The sequence below is a fragment of the Artibeus jamaicensis genome, unplaced genomic scaffold (genome assembly GCF_021234435.1).
Source record: "Artibeus jamaicensis isolate MK-2021 breed Jamaican fruit bat unplaced genomic scaffold, CSHL_Jam_final contig_354, whole genome shotgun sequence".
In the NCBI taxonomy this organism is placed as follows: domain Eukaryota; kingdom Metazoa; phylum Chordata; class Mammalia; order Chiroptera; family Phyllostomidae; genus Artibeus; species Artibeus jamaicensis.
This window is the reverse complement of record NW_026521803.1, coordinates 9,680,565-9,702,538: the sequence shown is the minus strand read 5'-3', so window position 1 is coordinate 9,702,538 and position 21,974 is coordinate 9,680,565. Positions and strand designations below refer to the sequence as shown.

The following is a 21,974-nucleotide window of genomic DNA, read 5'->3' as shown; positions in this document are numbered from 1 at the left end:
AGGCCTGTCAGAAACTGGGCCACATAGCAAGAGGGGAGCTTGAAGGTAATGCACTCAGACCATTTGGAAACCATCCCCCACCCCTGGTCTGTGGAAAAATTGTCTTCCATGGAACCAGTCCCTGGTGCCAGAAAGGTTGGGGACCGCTGCTTATTGGTGTTTCCTGGGATTGCGTCCAAACAAACTGCTGGCTGTCCTTTCTCAGGGCTTCTTCGTGGGGAACCCTAAGAAGACAGTGAGCACTGACCGCAGCTGAAGGTTCTGAGCCAGCTGTGGATCTACAGTCCAAACTCTGCTTCATTCCCTTAATCAGGTAGTGCCTTGCAAAAGACAGATCGGTGTAGAAAATGATGGGGGGAGGGGGAGGAGCTCAAATAGGAGACGCCTCAGGACATCTTGCCATTCTTCCTGAACTTGGACATCGCAGTGTGCACAGGAAGTAAACTTGGAGACTAGGGGGCATAGTATCTTCACTGAAGTTCAATAAAAAAAAGAGAGGTTACTTACCTCTTATATCTCCAGCTATTGGATCCTCTGCACTTGGAGTAGAAATAGGAAAAACGGGAATTCCTACAAAAAGAGTTTATTAAAAAACTCAGAGGATTAAGAAGACAGTAAAATAAAATACTAAATTGCACTAACTAGGAAGAAGCCCTCTCTAATTTAGTGAAAAGTAGCTTGTGGAGACTAACTTAAAGAAAGACAATATTGCTATATTTAAAATGCATCTAGTAATTGAAGCCAGACTGGTCAGACATTCTTATTTGCATATTAACAAACAGAAATAGATATTTTGTACTCGCAATAGCCACGTTCCAGGCTAAGCAGGGTGGCCTGACTTCTTTAACAACTTTATTGGTTTTTAATGTAAAATTGAGACTAGCTTTTTAAAAGTGTTTTCTTTCAAGATTCCCCCAGCCAAATTTTGTTTACACCATAACATCACTTCAGGTTTCATTTCTCCAGTAAAAAGGAGAACACAGTTTCTGCTCAGCCTCATCCAGTAACTGCAAATTCCAAGTTGATTGAGTCCTGATTTGGTGCTACCGTGTTCTGGCTTAAAATTAGTTCCTTTAAACATCAGATGATCATATAACTTATTCTTCACACCAGGACACTTGGCAGTGAAAGTGGCACTAATTTTACAGTTACCCTGGGACAGTGCGAGCCTGAACCCATAGCCACCGAGTCATGGGCAACCTGCCCCCTCTTACCCCACAGCTCGATGTGCTCTTCCTGTGCGTGCAGGGTTGTGAGTGTGGGACTGGGCGAGAACTCACACGGAACTCACTGGGGGCTCTTGTCCCAACCCAGACTACAGTTTTTATCTTGTGGCCGAATGACCTGACCGTGGCTCTAACCACAATTTGCATAGTTGATTGCACAGACGCTCCTGCCTTATGTTCTACGGTATTTCTAACAGACATTTTTCTCTCCAGGCTGCTGAGATGTTCACTGAGATCACTGCAGTGGGGTGAGGTGGGGGCCTACTGTACCTTGGGAAAGAGGAAACACATCCTCCTGGTCACCCAAAACATGACATGCACTACATGTATGCAAACGAACATCTACAAGCCATGACATCAATTCTAGGTTCATGAAGAAGAATCACAGACGTAGATTTCTGAGGTGAAATTGTCAGTATTTGACTGTTTTGACCCAATGAGATGGCAATGTCTATGGTACAACCTAACACTTTGGACATAAAGAAGACTATAAAACATACTTCTATCCATTTTATGTTCCAAACTTTTAAAAACACTTTCATGTAAACACAACCTACCGGGCCCCATTTGTACCCCCCTCCACTCCTCCGCCACCTGTCATGTCCTCAGCTATTAATGCACAAAGCCCAACCATGTGCCAAGAAGGGCAGTCTTTACTTTTGCAGTGGTACTTACTCACGCAAAAAGGGAAATTGTAGTATCCGACAGCACACTTCTCACAGTTGTCTCCATGGAAATTTGGCTTGCAGGTACAGCGGCCTGAGCCCTGCTCACAGTCATCCGCATGCTCAGGGTTACAGCTGCAAGCTTAGAGAAATTTCAGGTTTCAAGGGATCAGGCTGCTGCACTTACTAAAGCAAATATGTCCCGATACTTCTCAGGCAATGTTTAATACTTCATCATTGGTCTAGAGTCGTTCTTGAAAGCATACATCCTGTTTTCCACTTCATACATAGTTCCCATTGGCTGAACCCCATGGGCCCACAGAGATGAGCTTTAATGAGCAGCCACACTAAGACACTCTCAAGAATGTAGCTGATTATACTGAATTCTGCCCAGCTCACCACAGAAGAGGGAAAGCGTGCATCAACTACAGTCGGAGGGGCTGGTGGCCATGTGCTGTAGCTGCTGGCAGGTCTGCTGGGCACAGCCTCTCCTGCCCAGCTGTGATGTCCACATTGTGGTCATCATCACACAGCTGTGGTGTGAACTTGTGTGGGATGCCTGGACGTGGATATATAATCTGCAGACAGTGTAGCAAGATTGTGCCCACAATCCAAATGCTCAATTCAAGCGCTGTGGCTTACTGAAGGCAGGTTTTGCAACCGACACAATTATTAGGTTTGCATTTCAGAGGGACATACTTGGGGTATAAGAGATTTGGTAAACCCCTCACCTGGGAGCTTCCCTTGAGCCAGCAAGTCCTCACCTTGTACAGCAGAAATACTGTCATAGTCCAGAGAGGTACACGTTCCATGAGGAACTGGGAGACTGGAGAAGCTGTGAGCTGTCAAGGACTCCAGCTCCCTCACCTCAGACCCGCTTCTCCTGGTGTCCTTTGGTTAATTTGTTTAGGATTTTTGGGTCCTGTGGATTCTTTGTGCTAAGCCTCTAATATCTCCCTGAGACCACTTCGATGGCAAAAAAGAAACTAGAGAAGTGATGGATAATTGAGGTTCCTAACAAGGCATGGCTGCACTCATAATGTTTGTCTTCCATTACCCATGCCTATTTTGTGTGGGCGCAAGAAAATGATGGACATGTTACTTTGTAGGATGATGTGGAAGAGGGAGGGAAAATGGGAACACACTTAAAAAAAAAAGAAAATAGAAACACACTTAACAACTTACTGTCCTAGAGAGGACAGATCGGAGTTCACACATACAATACTCCGACTCTGTTGCCCTCAAATCTTAATGATATGATAAATGAATTTTGGAAATGGTGGGGCACAGAGACCAGCTTCAGGACTGGGGTTTTTCCCAACCATGGCAGCCAGAGAACTGGGGAGGCCCCAAAACAGGAAAGAACCCAGCAGGATACACATGCAGGACTAAGTCCACAGTCAGACCTCTGACTGACAGTTCCACAGGGAAGAACCAGTGGCATTTTTCTGTACAATGGATGTGGGATAACACGGTGACTCCAGACAGAAGTCAACTATTTCCTGGATCCACCAGTTAGGGGTTTTGTCACCTGGGCCAAACTTTGTAACTACTCAGACCCTTTGGTTTCCCCATTTCTAAAAATGAGAATAATAATACAATGTCCTGAACTTATTGTGAGACTTAAATAAGATATTGTGAAAGTATTTAGGTGAGTTCTGGTATATAGCAAATGCTTGATACACTGTAGCTATTTTAAATATTGGGACTATTATTAAATCCTTGTAAAATCTTTACCATGTTGACTTGATGCTACTCCTGAAAAACTTTTGAAATTATCAGAGATCATAGAAACATGTCAAACAACAGGAAACAGAGGGACTCACATTTGTTGCAGGCCTAGTGTGTGACACTAGGCCCAATGTTCAGTGTTTTCTTAGGGGCTTCGGGGGCATTTCATTTACCTTAGGGTGTATATTACCATTTCTACTTATGTACAAGAAGGAGGAGGCTTAGCGAGATCATGTACCTGCCTGAGGTCACACAGTAAGGAGTGAACCAGTAATATGGACAAAGAAGGAAAGACGGGAACTACTAACCAATGGGGCTTTAGCCTGGTGACCTCCCCAATGCAGCCCACACAGTGTCAGACACACCAGGGTGAAATGAAACTTACGGATGCAGCCATGGGGGGCATCGACTGGAATGCCATGGGGGCGATAATAACCCTTAGCACACTTTTCACAGTTTATACCAGCCGTGTTATGCTAGAAAGAAGCAAAAGAAATTTAGAGGTATATATATATATATATATATATAGTGCTGAGGAAGTCTTTATTCTGTGCTATTCACCAGGGAAATAATTGTATAAACCTGTAATTCTGTTGTATACACCTGTAATTTCAGTCACATACACACAGTATTGATCTTGAGCTTCAGTCTGCAAGACTTACCACAGGATACTGGTTTACATTTGGCTCTGGAATTTTTTTCTTATCGGAAGAGTAAATGAGAGTAGTACTATGACCTGGAAAACCCAGGTTTTTCCCTCTAATCACAGAATTTGCTTGATGAAGTACCTGATACTTGAGTGAGAAAAAAAAGCTCAAGAGGACCACCCTTCAAAGCTTTATTCAGAAGTAGTGTGGGTAATAAATCACCCTTAGGTTTACCCAAGGAATAAAAGGTCATGTATGTACTTTTACCATCTCTGCTTTTGGAAGAAATCACATATACAGATCCTCTTCTCTTGCCATTCTAATTTGATCTGTACTTTAGTCATGAAACCATTTCCTAAACATTTCTGTAACATGAATGGAAAGTGTAGGCATGAGTCTCATACACAGAGCTTATTTTAAAGTATAATAGTAGGCAGCTTTTTATATTTCATGATTAATCTTTTTAATTGCCACAAATCAAATTACCCAACATGCATCGCCAGTTTCCAAGAACTGTACACCATGGATCCAGTTCAATTCTGCCTTTCTCACTCTCTAATTTGGAAACACTTAGGAGGACAGTGTTCTTTCATTAATGAAAGGAAAGGCAACTGGAAGTCAAAAGAACAAATATAAGACACTTGGACCCAAAAAGGGTCTGCATAGAATCACAGAGGGGAGAACAAAGACACTTTCTGTATCCTCTCCCCCTTTTTAGATGATTTTATTAATTACAGACTTTTATTTATTACCACTCCTTGTCCTGTGGGTGAAAATCTGAATTCACTTTAACATTGAAGTCTAAAACCACACTGGCCACTTCTCTGACTTAACATTTATATGCATAAACATTCTGGGTAAATAAGAAACAGCTGTAGTCCACCCTTCTTCCCATCAAATGCCAGTGAACCTCTCTGTTGCTTGCTGCTGTGACTTATAATAGACAGAGAACATCAGGTTAACCTTGGCTCCCCAATTTTTTCCCAGTGGAGTAGGAAATGAAAAGTCCTCTGAAGGGGGCAGCCCAGGCTCTCCCTTCTTACACAAAGCTCAGTCAGTGAAGCACCTGCCACAGAGAAGTTACATTTTTAAGACACAAACAACAGCAATAAGAGACCAAAAGAAAACAGAAAATCACCCCAAAGATGGATAATGCCTGTGGTTTGCCTTCAGATCTCAGGTAGTTGTCCAGAATCCACACGGAGCCCTGAAGGTGGTGACACACCCTTTATCTATGGACACCCAAGGTCATGGTTGGGCTGAGGTCAGTTTGTGACCTACGAACAGTGGCTCCCTAATTTCTATATTTGAAGCAATGAAGAAGCAATATCATTGGGAGGGGTGGGTACTTGAATTTACATCTACAGAACAATAAACAAGATGGGAAACCTCAGCTGCCCAAGCTCATGAGTAGGATGGGCATGGACGGGATCTATGCCGGAGATGAGCCTACCACCACACTTACCCCTTCCTTTGGCACCTCCTAGAGAAGCCAGCAATGCTCACCTAGAAACCCAGCCCTGCTCTGGTCGCTCTTTCAGTCTTAATTCCTCTAAGCAAAACTTCCAAGGTGCTTTGCAGTCTTCAGGCTAAACCCCATCTCTGCCCCTCTCTGTTCCTTGACCACACCCATAACACTGTAGCTGACTTCCATTTCTGGGGACCTCAAGCACAGAGGAAGTGTGGTCCACATGCTCCTGAAAAGCCCCAGTCTGATTTTCCTCCCTAAGGCCAACACGATCTGGCCTCTGCTACCTCTCTGACTTGTCTACCCCTGCCCACTCCTCTCTGGCCACACAGGGCCCCTTGCTCCCTCTCAGGGCCCTTAGCACTGCATCCTCGTGCCTGGAACACTCTCTCCCAGACATATGCCTAGCCCATTCTCTTGCTTCTTTCAGGCCTTCACTCAAATGCCAAATCCCAGGGAATTGGCCACCCTATTTAAAATGTCGCATCCCCAAGGCAATACTTAAAATAGTAAACCAAGAACTAAAATCAAATCAATGCTGCATGAGAACATGGTCATCTCTGGTAAGTGACTGCACTACAGAATAATAATCTGGCTCCTTCACATGCTGGCTGCCTGACTGCCTAGAAGTCTCTAGGCCCAGCCTGCCTGTGATGTGCCCACTGCCTGTTACCAGCTAGAGCTGATGGTAGACAGTTATCATTCATCCATTACTAGCACCATATAGAAAAGGTGGGAGACAGTCAGGCTAACTGGTGCTGTTGACTGAATGTCTTTGACACCCAACCCCCCAATTCATATATTGAAACCCAACCCCTGATGTGATGGTATTTGAGGACCGGGTGTTTAGGAGATAGGGAGATCATGAGGGTGGGGCCCTCCTGATAGGACTAGTACCCTTATGAGAAGAGAGAGAATTTCTGCAACATTATGAAGGATACGACTAGAGGGCAGTCATCTGCACACCAAAAAGTGGGCCCTCACCGAACACTGGATCTGCCAGCACCTTTATCTTGGACTTCCTGGCCTCCAGAACTGTGAGGAATAACTGTTTATTATTTAGTCTACACACACTATGGTATATTTATTCAAGCAGCCTGAACTGACTCAGACAGCTGGGTTTCTGGTAAACGACTGCTGTGGGGTACATGTTCTACCAGAAAATTCGGGCTTCCTCTTGAAGCATCACCCTGTGGCTCACCCAGGCCACTGACCCCGCTGCAGCAGCACTTTCTGTCCTCCACTCCTTGTCAAGACTCCCCACGTCCCTGTGTATACGGCTTAAGACAAGGTGACACTTTTTCTGACAATGAAGGGCCAACTTCATGTCCCAACATCATATATGTAATGTCCACCCCTCTCTTCCACTAAAAATGCCAATTTTACTGTAAACCAAATTTTAACACCTGCAAGCATATGTTTCTAGATTCTCTGTTAGAGTTTATTGAACTATTTACTCCTGCATTGAGTCCATACTCAATACAGATTCATGGTATGTTTTGATATCTCTGAAGACAAATTTCCTCCGTAATTATTCACCTATTCCCACATATTATTTTATCAATAAGAATTTTAGGGTAGTCAGTCAATCTTCATTAAAAATGTCCTGTTGGATTTCCAATATTTTGTTGAGGATTTTGGCACCTATGTTCATCAGTGATATTGGCCTGTGGTTTTCTTTCTCTGTGTTGTGTTTGTCTGGTTTTGGAATTAGGATGGTATTGGCCTTGTAAAAAAGAGTTTGGGAGACTTCCCTCTTCTTGAACTTTTTGGAATAGATTGAGAAGGCTAGGAGTTAGTTCTTCTTTAAATGTTTGGTAAAATTCACCCGTGAAGCCAAAGCTTTTGTGTGCTGCGAGTTTTTTATTACTACTTCAATTCCACTAGTTGTTATTGGTCTATTCAGGCATTCTGCCTCTTCTTGATTCAGTTTTAGACAATTGTATGTTTCCAGAAATTTGTTCATTTCATGGCATATAGCTGTCTAATGATTTCTTACCACCCTTTGTATTTCTGTGGTATCGGTTGTAGCTTCTCTTTCATTTCCAATTTTATTTATTTGGGTCCTCTCTTTTTTTTTCTTAATGACTCTGGTTGGAAGTTCATCAATTCTGTTGATCTTTTCAAAGAACCAACTCCTAAATTAATCTTTTGAATTGATTTTTTTAGTCTCTATGTCATATAATTCTGCTCTGATCTTGATTATTTCCTTCCCTCTACTCACTCTGGGATTTGTTTGTTGTCGTTTCTCTAGTTCTTGTAGATGTAGGGTTAGGTTGTTCATTAATAAATCAACAAAAGACAAGTGCTGGCAAGGATGTGGAGAAAGGGAACCCCAGTGCACTGTTGGTGAGAATGCAGACTAGTGCAGCCACTGTGGAAACCAGTATGGAATTTCCTCAAAAAAAACCAAAAAATGGAACTGCTTTTTGACTCAGCAATTTCACTGCTGGGAATATACCCTAAGAATCCTGAAACAGCAGTTCAAAAGAACTTACGCATCCCAATGTTTATAGCAGTACAATTTACAACAGCCAAGTGCTGGAAACAGCCTGAGTGCCCATCAGTAAATGAGTGGATCAAAAAATGTGGTACATTTATACAAGGGAAACTACGCAGCAGAAAGAAAGGAGCTCCTACCCTTTACAACAGCGTGGATGGAATTGGAGAGTATTATGCTAAGTGAAATAAGCCAGATGGTGAAAGACAAATACCATATGATCTCACTTATAAGAAGAAATGAATGAACAAAATAAACTAACAAGCAAAATAGTACCAGAGACATGGAAACAAAGAATAGACTGACAGCAACCAGAGGGGAGGGGAGAGTGTGATAATGGTGGAAAGAAAGGGAAGGGACTAGTCAAGGAACAGGTATAAAGGACCCATGGACATGAACGGCAGGGTGGGGATTGACTGTGGGAGCAGGGGGTGGGCTGGGTGGAGTAGGGCAAAGGGGGAAAAATTGGGACAACTGTAATAAAATAACAATAAAATATTTTTTAAAATTAAAATAAAAAATATCCTATAAAACTCTGGTCACAATTGTACTGAGTTTATAGACTGGTTTTATAGGAATGGTATATTTATAATATTAAGTCTGGAGATACATTATGTCTTTCCATATTGGTCTTCTTTTATAAACTCCAATAAAGTGTTATAGGTTTGAATGCAGCTTCACAGTTAATTTCTTCTACCTGTTGCCTCTTGGAGTGTCTCCAAATCATCCACAACCCACAACTGTGTTCTCCTGCATATGTGCACTTCTGTTTTATATCTTTTTGGAATCTCTTGAAATTCTTGGTGCGTTAATAATACTCTTTCTTATTTTTCATCCTGTTGTACATTCTAGAGAGAGAGGGTATTTTGCTTATTTGTTATCTTTTGTGTCATATTGTGGGATTTGTTGCAGGAGGGAATCTAGTCCTATGAGCTTCATCTGTTTCTCGATCCCATCTCTTAGCTTTGTGTGGTATGAGAGGGGACGGGGAGGAGACCATCAGTTTGGATATAGTGAGACCAACACATCAAGGACACAAGCGGCTAGGGAGCAAGCTCAAGACTTAGATCAAAGGTCATGTCTCCACGGAAGAAGCTAAAGACTCTGTTTTAGTTAATGAAGGCAAATTATCTTCAAGCATCGTCTCGAACAAATTGGGCAATCTTCAATCTTAGTTAAGAACATCAATATTTCATTAAAGGGAAAGATATTGGGGAGTCACTGATAAAAATGTTGTGTCCCTTGCCTTTTTTTTCATTGCTCTTTATCCCCTAAATTTTATTGTAAAATATTTAAGCTGTACAGCGAATACCAATGCACACCCTATGTAGAAGTTACCATGAATATTTTAATATATTTGTGTTATCACATAATTATCCATTTACTCTTTCCCTATCTATCCACCAGTCCATCTTATTTTTGTGCACTTCAAAATAAATTGTAGATATCAGTCACCTTTCCCCAAAAGTTTAGCATGTATATAATTAACTACAGTTCAAGATTTGCCTACAGTTTTTTGGTGTAAAATTTATATGCAAGTACAGATCTCTTAATTGCACATCAGTGAGTTGTGACAAATGCGTACATCTGTGAACCCCAAGCCTCTGTCTAGATATAGAGCAATACCATCACCTCAGAAAGTTTCCCATAATCCTTCCTAGTCAATCCCCATCACCAACTTCCCAGAGCCAACCAGAGTTCTGATTTTTCCCACTATTAATTAGTTTCTCTTGTTCCAGAATTTCACCTAAATGGCTTTTATACTGTATGCATTCTATTTTGGAAGTTTCTTTCACTTAGCATGTTGTTAAGATTCTTGCATGCTGTTGCATGCATCACTAGTTTGAACCTCTTTATTGTTCATTGGTATTCCATTGTTTAAGTATGTGAAACTGTGTTCATCCAGTCTACTATTGATTGGCACCTGGCCTACTCCCAGTCAGGTGCTATTGTGCTTAAAGCTACTAAAAACTTTTTTGTAAACATACATTCCCACTTCTCGTAGATAAGTGCCTATGAGTGAAATTTTTGAGTCATAGAGTGAATGTTTGTGTTAATTTTATTTGAAAAACTGCTAAAACATTTCCCAAAGCAGTTGATTCATCTTTTCATTCACACCAACAATGCACGATAGTACAGTTGTTCCACACTCTCACCAAAATTGGTGGTAAGTCGTAATTTTAATTTGCATTTCTCTGATAGCTAATAATGTTAAGCCATTTGTTGCATGCTTATTTGCCATTCATATGTCTTCTTTTGTGAGGCAGCTGTTCAACTGTGTTGTGCAGCCCTGGCTGTGTGGCTCAGTGAATTGAGCGCTGGCCTGCAAATCACAGGGTCACTTGTTCCATGCCCAGTCACGGAGCACTCTAGGTTGCAAGCCACGTCCCCAACAAGGGGCACACGAGAGTCAATCACATATTGATGTTTCTTCCCCTTTTTTTCTCCTGCCCTCCCCCTCTCTAAAATAAATAAATAAAATCTTTTAAAAAATCTTTTGTGTGTTTTATTGGGTTATTTGTCTTTTCATTAGTGAGCTGTGGGTGTTCTTTTTGTATCCTGAATACATACCACTTGTCAGATTTGTGTTTTGTAATATTTTCTATCTGTACCTTGCCTATTTATTTTCTGAATAGTATCTTTTGTGAGCACAAATTTCTAATTCTGATGAAATTTAATTTGTCAGGTTTTTATGGTTATTGCTTTCCATGACCTAAGAAAACTTGTCATCCTTTGAATCACAAAGATATTCTCCTATATTTTTCTCTAAAGGTTTATAGTTTTAGCTTTAATTTAGTTTTTTTTTTGTATGATTTGAGGTAGGGGTCAAGGTTTATTTTTCCCATATAAATATCCAGTTATTTCAGAACCTTTTGTTGAAAGAACTTTCTCCCCACCCTACAACCCACTGGATTGCTTTGGTATTTTTAATCAAAAAACAAATGTCTATATAAGTATGGTTCTGTTTCGGTGCTCCCTGTTCTGTTATATTGATCTGTGTGTCCTCTCTTGACATCACACTGTTTTGATTACTATAGCTTTATAGTTAGTCATAAAGTAAGATAATATAATTTCTCTAACATTATTATACTGCTTCAAGATGGCTTTGCATATTCTAGATCATTTATATAACCATATAAACTTTAGAATCCACTTGTCAATTTCTACAAAGAAAAACCCTGCATTGAATTTTTAGAACAATTTGGGGAGAATTGATACCTTCATACTGAGTCTTCCAATACATAAATATATTACATCTTTTCTTTCTAAATTTCTCTCAGCAATGTTATTTAGCTTTAATATAGCGGTCTTGCATATATTTTGTTCAATTTGTTCCTAAGAATTTTATGTTTTTGACACTATTTTAACTGAATATTTGTTTCATTTTCCTGTTGCTTGCTACTAGTAGATGAAATACAATTATTTTCAATATAACTTCCTTGTATTCTGTAGTTCACTTTTTAGTTATGGTAGTTGTTTTATATATTCCTTAGGATTTTCTACATAAATAATGTCATCTGTAAATATAGGTACTTCTACTTTTTCCTTTCTAATTTTAGTGCCTTTTATTTCCTTTTCTTGCCTTAGTGCAATACTTGGAACCTCCAGACCGCTGTTGGAAAGAAGTGGTGAAAAGCTATCTTCCTCACCTGTTCCTGAACTTTAGAAGGAAATAGTTCAGTAGTTTACCAATAAGATGATGATAGTCATAGTTTTTCATAAATGCTCTATCAAATTGCAGAATGTCATTTCTGTTACTAACTTGCTAACATTTTTATCATAAAATGGGTATTTGTTTTGTCTAATGATATTTTACAAGGCTCTTCTCTTTTATTTAAATATAATTATACAGATTGACTTTTGAATGCTCCATCAACCTTGCTTCCCTGAGATAAACCTTACTTGTCAAAATGTATTATCTTTATAATATATTGCTGAATGTTATTTTCCAGTATTTTGTTAATTATTTTTTAATCTATGATGTTCATAAAAGATATAGGTCAGCAATTTTATTTTATGCAATGTCTGTCAGGTTTGCTGTTAAGGTTATGTTGACCTCATCAAATAAGTCAGGAAGTGTTCTTTCCTCCGTTTTCCAAAATAACTCATGTAAGATTGGTGTTACATCTTCCCTAAATGATTAACAGAATTTGACAGTAAAACTATCTGGGCCCAGAACTTTCTTTAAAGGAAAATTTTTATAATAAACTCAATTTCTTTTATAACTATAGGGCTATTCAGATGCTCTGCTTTAATGTGTTATCAGTTCTATTAAGTAGTAGTTTTCAAAACATCTTTCCATTTAATCTCTGTTGGCATAATTTTGTTGGCAGAAATTTGCTCACAGTATTTTTGTATTTTCTTTTCAATGTCTGTAATAATTCTAATGACAAACACTCTTTTGAATATGATATACTGGTAATTTGTAACCCTGACCAGTGCAGCTGAGAGCTGATTGATTTTGTTGACCTTTACAGAAGGCCAGCTTTTGGTTTTGTTAAGTTTCTTTATTGTTTGCATGTTTTCTCTTTTGCTGAATTCTGCTCTTATCTTTACTATTTTCTTCTTTCTACTTACTTTTGATTTATTTGGCTGTTATTTTACTAGTTTCTTAAGGTAGAACAAACATATAAAGATGTGAATTTCCCTTTAAGTTGCTTTAGCTGAACCCCACAAATTTCGATGTGTTGCGTTTTTATTATTACTTAATTTAAAATCTTTCCTAATTACCATCGAGATTCTTTTTTTGATAAGGATTATTTAGAAGTGTGTTGCTTCAAATGTCAGAGTTTTCCTAGTGATCAATCTCAGTAAACTATTATCATAAAATTGCCTATTTTTCCTTTTAATTTTGTCTAATTTTGTGTTATGAATTTTAAACCTCTGTTATTATGATTGCAATGTTTCCCTGATGAATTGATCCTTTAATTATGATGAAATATCACTATTTATCTCTATTATAGCTTTTTTGTACTAAAATTTATTTTATCTGACAATAATATTGCCACTGTATCCTTCTATTGTTTATTATTTATTGAAAACATTTTTCCACTCATTTACTTTCAACCTATTTAGTCTATATATTTAAACTGCACCTCTTATATACAGAATATATCAAGTTGAGTCTTGTTTTCTTATCCATTCTGACAACTTCTGCTTTTGAATTAGAGTATTTAGTTCATTAACATATAATCTGTGTGTATGGACAGGATTCGAAATAGGTCTGTCATTTTTTAATTTATTTTTTATTTTCTCCATTGTGTGTGTGGGGGTGTATATGTGTATTTCATCCTTCTCTTCCTTCTTTCCTCCCTTATTTGGATTATTTGTATATATTTTAAACTATAGTACATTTAAATTTACCTAATAGCCTTTTAGCTATGCCTCTTTGCATTATTTTTGTTAGTGAATTGCTTTAGGGTTACAATGTGCATCCTTAACTTCTCACAGCCCGATTAGGGTTAATATTGTACCATCGCATGAACAGTGTAGAAACCTTATAGTCTTATATGTCCTTGTTGTTATTTATACTATAGTTCCATATGTATATGTATTATATCTACACACTATAAATCTCACAATATAGTGTCATAATTTTTTGTGTAAGAATCCCTAAATTGTTTTAACTTTTAATACTTCTTGATATTTACCTACACATTTATAATCTAATACTCTTCATTTCTTCCTGAGGATCTGAGTTTCCATCTGGTGTCATAGATCTTTAACTTAAAAAAACTTGCTTTAGCATTTCTGGCTTTTTATCTTATTGATGAAACTTTTTTTTTGTTTTCCTTCTTGAAGAATATTTTTGCTAAATACAAAAGTCTGAGTCACCAAATTTTTTCTTTTAGCACTTTAAAGGTATGGCTCCACTATCTCGTGGACTTCATAGCTTCTAATGAGATGTCCACAGATATTGTTAGGTGTTGTTTTTCTGCCTACTTTCAAGCATTTCACTTTGTCTTTGGTTTTCAGCAGTTTGACTGTTGGGCCCAGGGGGGATTTTCTTTGTATGTATCCACCTCTGAGTTCACTAAATCTTTTGAGTAATAGTCAATTACAGGATTTAAGGAGTTTTCTGCCGTTGTACCTTCTTCTTTTTCTTTTTTCCCTTCATTCTCTCCCCTTTATTCTGGGATTCCAGTTACATGTGTGTTTGACACTTTGCTAAAATCTCTGTTCATTTTTTAAAATCTTTTTCTTTCTCTTTGTCAGACTGGATAATTCCTACCAGTTTATCTTCAGATTTGCTGACTGTTCTGTTTTCTTCATCCTGCTATTACACGATAGAGTGAAATTTTAATTTAATATATTGTATGTTTTAGTTCTGGAATTTTCATTTGGTTCCTTTCATTGTTTTTATTTCTCTGCTGATATTTATTGTCTCTTAATTGGGAACATGTTGTAATTACATCTGGGGGCATAGTTATAACAGCAGATCTAAAATCCTTAACTATTAACAATAACATCTGGGCTATCTCAGGACTGATTGATTTTCAGGTCTTTACTGATTTCTTTTCTCATGCAAATAGGTCACTTTTTTGGTTCTTCAAATGTCAATAAATTTTGAATTGTATCTTAGACATTATAAATATTATATTATAGAGTCTCTGGAGTTTGTAATATTTCTCTAAAGAATATTTCATTTTGCATTGAAACAATTGATTTTACTTAAACTGCAAGCTCTGACTCTAGAGTGGTAACTCAAATCTCAAATAAATTATTTCAGTCTTAGCTGAAATCCATCCTATGTATGAATAGTTCGGGGGTCAGTCATAAACTTAAGAAGAATTTACACACTGATTTAGGAATTTACTCTCAATTTCTTTTTCCCTAGACTCCCCACTCACTTTCCAAAAGTTCTGATTGTTCCAAGCTCTGCCCTCTTGCCCTTCAAGCCCTATTTTGGAAGGAATTTTCTCTAAAGCACATAGCACCAATTCTGACTTGCCTGCTGGCTAAAAGTTAAAAAAAAATAAAAGTCACCCCCCCCAAGCTGATCCCCTCATCCAGTGGCAGCTCTTCTCCAGTATCATCCTGCTTCTGTTGATTCCCCAGTGCTTTCAGATCATTGTTTTGGAAAGGGGGTCTACTTTGTTTTTTGTTTTTTGTATTTTGTCTGTAGTCTGCACTTGTTTTCAGGGAGGTGCGGGTCCTGTTGGAGCTAAACTATAACAGAAGCAAAGCTCTTTTCTTGCTCTTTGATTATGAATACAATATAAAAGTTAATCATTCTTAAATTTAAAAATGGCTAAATGATACAGTTTATGTTTTGTATATATAGACCTAACTTAAATAAAGGCATTTAAAAATTAAATTGGAAAAAAGTGCAATGAACCTAAACAGAACTTCAATAATTCATATACAAAAGAAAAATACTTTTGCAGAGCCATTATGAAAAAGACTAGATTGATGTTTTTCTGGAACAGCAAAGTACAAAACATAATATCACTGAGAGAAGGAAAAGGAGGAACAATGTATTTTAAAGACACATTGAAGGGGCTTCACCCTTCATCTGCAGAAAGCATTCTACCTACAAATCTTAGTCCAAAGCTTCTGCAATTTTAATTTGCATACAAATTACCTGAGGGTCTTGTAGTGCATAGCTGTAAAAAGATCCTTGGATCTTTCCCTTATACATAAAACCCTGTGATTTTCATGTATACATGCAACTATGTGACCTATATTTTACTTGTATTTTAATTATCTGCAAAGACAGGATATAAAGAGTGTAGAGTGACAGGTGGAGAATGGTGGGCCTTTCTAAGCATGTGTGGTCCTGATTAAATATACATGGGCAGCTAATGAAAAGAGTACCTCTTTAACAAAACATCGCTCTAAAAGCACACAAGACTGTGCGACAATATAGACAATTTTCATGGACATTGTACCCTCTTCAGCCGTACTCTGCTCTTGGCTAATTTCCAGTGAACCAAACTGTCCTATATACAAGATGGAAAAATTGGTGTTTCATATTTGGTGTCAATGGCAGACATTGTTGACTAATCCTGATGCACTTTCTCAGTGAGACTAGATTTAAAATCTGTCTGATCACTGAATTTAGGGTCAGCACTGAGGTTGACTCTTACTTTCCTCTAATTGTAGAGCCTTTATACCCTAAGGTGGACAGCAGTCAGGATGACAGCCACGAATTCTCCTCTCTAGTTAGATAAAAACTTAAATGAAGAACCTAATCAACAGACCATGGGCAAACAGGCATCACTCCATTTTCCCTTCAATGCCTAAACTACAGCCAGCTAACAACTTTCATGTATAAAAGTAGAGAAATGATTTCAGAAAATGCTTTCAATTGCTTATAACTTTCTTGACATCTTTTTGGAGAGCAGGGCTTAATGAATGTCTATTTCCTACCATGACACATCCATTTGACTTAGATGGTGCCTCACCTGACAATTAATGCACACCCCTCCACCTGCGTAGATGCCTTGGGTATTCAAGCTTGCCTGCTGCTTCTCAACTTCTGCATCGTAGTAACAGTCGATGGCGTGGCCATGGCAGTTGCATGCTGAAAAGGGCATTCTAAGTTAATATTGCTTCGTGACTACAAGACGCTTAGTAAATTTTCCCAAAGAATATTACTGCTTATTGAGCTGCAATAAAGTCCCTTTTGGAACACTAGGGACACTCTCAGTGGAAAATTTTGGGGACTTTGACATAAAGTTCAATCTATAAATATATGCAATTTGTAGCTTCTTTCATTTAATATTAAGTGGGAGAGGTTTCTCTTTCAAAAAAATAAGATATGTAGTTACAACAAATTAAGTTATCATACACAAAGAGAACATCACTATTACTGCTAATACTACTATTAACAAGAATAATTGAGTTCCCGGTACACTGTAAAAAGTGCTTTACATGCAATATCTCAATTAGTGCAATAACTCTCTAAGGCAGGTACTATTATTCCCTTAGGCCAGATGAGGAGGCTGAGGCTTAGAGATGCTAAGGGATGTGCCTCCAGGTGCACAGCTCATAAATAAAAGAGGCAGAATCCTGCATTGTCTTTGTTTGACTCCAAAGCCTACTCTCTGAGCCCATATTCTAAGCCTTTCATCTCAGCACTATTCATAATAGCAATAAATTGGAAACAATCCTAATGTTCAATTATAAAGAAATGGCTAAGCAAATAATAGTACTATTGCTTGACTTTCTATTCCAAAAAGTCAAGAACTGTTTGAGTTTTGTTTACAATAGCGCGCATTCTCCAGAACATAGTGGGAACTCAACAAACACTTTTTGGATACACTTAAATCCACAGGATGACAGTATTATGTGCCACCAAAAAGGATGTCGAAGGGTTTTAATAATATGGGAAAATATCTAAAAATATCAAGTGAAAAATATCAGGATATAAAATTGTATAATACCCTATTGAATATTTAAAGTAAGCATGAGAAAACACTAAACTACCTAAAAGATATTAACAGTGGTTTCCTTTGAGTAGTAGAATGACTGGAGATTTTCCTTTCTTTAAAATAATTTTTAAGTTTTCTACAAGTAATGTATAATAGTTTTAAAATTAGAAAATCTAATTTAAAACCCACTTAGGAGTTCCATCATTGCCAAGATGAAAAAGATCTAACATGAGTAAAATTCTTATTCCCTTTTATGCAAAATATCTGTTCATTACATTCTGTCTAGATCAAATTTTCCAAGTCTTTCTAGCAATTTGTATGTTTGAATCAAGTTCCCAAATAAATCTATTAAGAAAGAAGATGGAGTTAGACTTTCAAGTTGTCCTGTTTTTAAAAGGCTGCACACTTTCTTATTTTCATTTCCTCAATGGTACCATGATTTAAAAAAGAAAACATTCAAGGCATTTATGTTTACTGCCACAGTCATTTCTTAAGGAGTCTGTTTATTTTGACTTTCACTAGTTCAAATAGAATTTAGAAAGTACCTAACAAATAAATCTTAATTCTACATGCTGTTTTTGTAAACTTTAACCATTTAGATAAGTGTAAAAATATTAAAAGGAAGTTAGTTAACACTTTTTATGTCATAAGAGTAAAGCATATCATTCTCTGAAATTCAGTTTCATTAGTTTGAGAAACTACCCAGATTGCTAATGTTGGAGTTCACATGATAACACTAATTCAATCAAAGTGTCCTCCAGACTTGCCCCCGGATTATTACCGTTCCCTCTTTCTCGTCCCATCTTCCAGGGGTGAGAAATGGGGAAGTCACTGAGAGTCATTCTTCACTTGACTGTAAAGTCAGAATGGCCGTCCAGGGAGCGCCCTGGGACCTGCAGACACGCCCGAGCGCCCTGCGCAGCGCCAGCACCTTCCCACTGGGTCGGCATCTGTCAGCACACTCTTGGAGCTCCTGGCTGGAAATGCCTTCTGAGTAAGTTTGCTGATCATAAAGATTGTCAGTTTTATTTCTTAATAGTGTCAAAAATATTTGGCAAAAAGGTGTAAAATACAGATTCTTTCTTACCCACCTAGTTTTACAAACCTGGTCATTTCAAAAAAAGCAAATCCATCTTTAATCCATATACTAAGGGTAGTCAGGGAAAAAAGGGGACACAGTCTCTAAAACCAATAACTAAAAGTTACAAAAATGTTTTCAGCAATTGGAACAAATATGTGGCTTCCTAAGAAGAGCAGTTTAAAAGAAAATCCCCACTTGGATGTCATAGGGCTTGTTTGTTAAAGTAACAGTTTCCTTACTTTACATCGCACCCATAATTAAAAGCAGCCTCTCATCTTTTTTCCTTCCTCCACCCTACTCCAGCACCCCTCCCACCATCCTCCCCCACCCCTGCAATGCTTCCAGCTCTCTGTTCAGCCACCAATCTCACCACCTGCTCTTGACCTCGGTCCTCAAAACAGTTAGGATTCTGACCCAGTATCACACCCCAACGAATGATACCCATTTGACATTTAATAGTGGCTGCATCATATTTTAGATAGGTAAAAAGAGAGGCCAATTTATGTTAAAACACTCAGTCCAATCCTTGCATATTGTGATGGCTGTTATGATTTTTCTTCTGATATTTATATCTGAATTTACAGTGGGGCACTTGTACTCCTAGTCTCTGAGTTACTTATTACAATAGAAAGACCCATATCCCTAAGATTGACATGATCCCACTCTCTTCACAAGCAGGAGAAAACACAGGTAGAAATGGGAGGAGGGGCCTCATTTCCCAGGGCCCCTCCCCGGTGCTCACCTTCACACTCATTGCTCTGCTCCCACGTGGCAGGCTGCCAGCGCCTCTGGCTGTAGCCGGCACAGCAGTGGTCACAGGTCTCCCCGCAGGTGTGGTGTTGGCACTCACACCGAAACCTGGGCAAGTGGTGAGGCAGTCTCAGTTATTGGAAGGTTTTCATTAAGATCAGTTGTTCCTGCATAAAAACTCACAGTCACCGTGGTCACCCATGGTACCATATACAGAGTAATTAATGAGAATGAAAACACTTTGCATATATTATTTCAAGTCTTTCTCCCCATCCTACTTATTATCTCTGTTTTACAGATGTTGGCATTAAGGTTCAGAGATATTAAAACACTTGCCAAAGGTCAGTTCGTGATAAATGAGAGCCATATTTCAAACCTCTTTGTCCAACTCTGAAGTCCCAGCTCTTTCTTCACTACCATATTATATTACAATAAACCACATTAGCAACCAGGGCTGAGTTTAGTGAGATGCGTGGAGTATCACCTCTTCACAAAGATCTGGCATCATCCTGTGAGAAAGGTCCACTCAGATACCTTGCTCTCAACCTGGGGCCATTCACAGAGACTCACCAGGCCCAAGGAGCCTGCAATGAGATCTCAGAGGACCTGTCCCAGGAGCCCACACCCACTCCAACTGACCGTTTCATCCTCGGGCCCAAAGCTGAGATTGCTCAACAAGGCACAGGCGTAAAAGTCTTTAAAAACCTACCTTCAAAAATGTATACATCTGCCTTAAAACTTTACAAAATTATAGTGAAATTGTTGCAGTCATGGCATTGGATTAGAACTCCAAGCTCTGAGTTCCCACTCATCTGAGCTCGAAAGAGGATTCACAAGAAGTAAGAGAAAAAAGAAAATTGCATGGAATATATCTTATTCTTTTTGGTAGAGCACAATGCTTTAAGTTAAATGGTATACACATATAGGTAAATATCTAAATAAATAAGTGAATTTAATAAATAAGATAAAGAGGAATAAAGAGGGAAAAGGGCCTTTGGCTGGGCCTGTGGGGATTCCCTCAATTCTACAGCGGGGAGGTGGGAAGGCCAATACCCAGTTCCATGTCTCTCATTCCTCTCCCCACTCAGCTGCCTGAGAAAGCAAAGGGACATCAATTTAGCTGGCAGCAAAGGACATCTGGAGTCCAAGTGAGAGATGATTTCAGTTCATTGCCAGTGACATCATTGCATAAACTGGACTAAAAGAATTATTTAGGGAAGATGGTTTGAAGAACATACAGTCCAATTGCTCTTACAGGGAAATGAAAATTGAGCATAGCAAAAAAAAAAAAAAAAAAAGCTGGGTACTTGTCTGAATCATATTGGCACCCCTGAATAACTGCCTGTTCTGACTTTAGTATAGAAAACTGTCACTTCCAGGCAAGATGGAGGCGTAGGTGGAAACACAGTGCCTCCTTGCACAACCAAGTTTAAAGACAACAAAGTTTTAATAACAAAAACGCAGCCAAAACACAGAAAATTGCACTGTACAGAAGTCCGACAACAACGAACCTTTCAGACAGACTGGTAAGAGGGGTGGAGCCATCGGCGAAGCAGGGTCAGGCAGGAAAGATCAGCCGGACCGACCCAGGAGCACAAGGCAGTTGGCAGATACCAGGTGTGGGGTAGCAACGGGCAGACCCAGTGAGGGCATAGGGCGGCAGGCTGACCACAGTCACTCATTCAAGCACAGTAAACCAAGTGAAGGAATGAACAGTGAGACAGACCGCTCAGGCTAGGGCCCCAGCCATGGGAATTAGAGCCTGAAAGCATCAATTGGAAAGACTTTCGGGGTCGAGGTGCTGGGAGAGTTTGTGGGAGAGACCCACAGAGTCCTGGAGGGTACACATGCCCACACGCCTGGGAACCAGCACCAGAAGGGCCCAATTTGCTTGTGGGCAGTGGCAAAGGGGACGGAAATCTGAGAGAGAGTGGAACAAACACCATTGCCCCTCTCTGACCCTGCCCTGAAATACAGCATCACAACCCAGCGACCTGGGTTGCCTCACCCTGATGAATACCTAAGGCTCTCCCGAATAGCAGCTGCTCTTTTGAGAAAGAAGAACAAAGTAGGAGGGATCACAATACCTGATATCAAACTGTATTACAAAGCCACTGTAATCAAAACAGCCTGGTACTGGCATAAAAACAGGCACATAGACCAATGGAGCAGAACAGAGAGCCCAGAAATCAACCCAACCCTCTACAGTCAATTAATATTTGACAAAGGGGCAGTAACATAAAATGGAGTAAAGATAGCCTCTTCAGCAAATGGTGTTGGGAGAACTGGACAGCTACGTGCAAAAAAATGAAACTTGAGCACCAGCTTACACCATACACCAAAATAAATTCAAGGTGGATAAAAGACTTAAATATAAGCCATGACACCATTAAAGTCCTAGAGGAGAACATTGGCAAGAAAATCTCAGATATTCCACGCAGCAACATTTTTACAGATATGTCCTCTAGAGCAAGAAATATAAAGGAAAGAATAAACAAATGGGATCTCATCAAAATAAAAAGCTTCTGC

The 21,974-nt window shown here is 39.0% G+C and overlaps 1 protein-coding gene across 1 annotated transcript in view; it reads right to left on the bottom strand.

The window, feature by feature from the left end:
* Nucleotides 1-21,974, bottom strand: part of LAMA3 (laminin subunit alpha 3) — a 256,015-nt gene that overhangs the window by 158,400 nt on the left and 75,641 nt on the right. The window contains exons 7-11 of the mRNA XM_037134081.2: nt 19,438-19,553; nt 16,646-16,764; nt 4,008-4,098; nt 1,902-2,033; nt 508-570 (exon numbers count right to left, since the gene is read on the bottom strand). Coding sequence (XP_036989976.2) covers nt 508-570; nt 1,902-2,033; nt 4,008-4,098; nt 16,646-16,764; nt 19,438-19,553 — 521 coding nt within the window. The remainder of the gene's footprint in view (nt 1-507; nt 571-1,901; nt 2,034-4,007; nt 4,099-16,645; nt 16,765-19,437; nt 19,554-21,974) is intronic.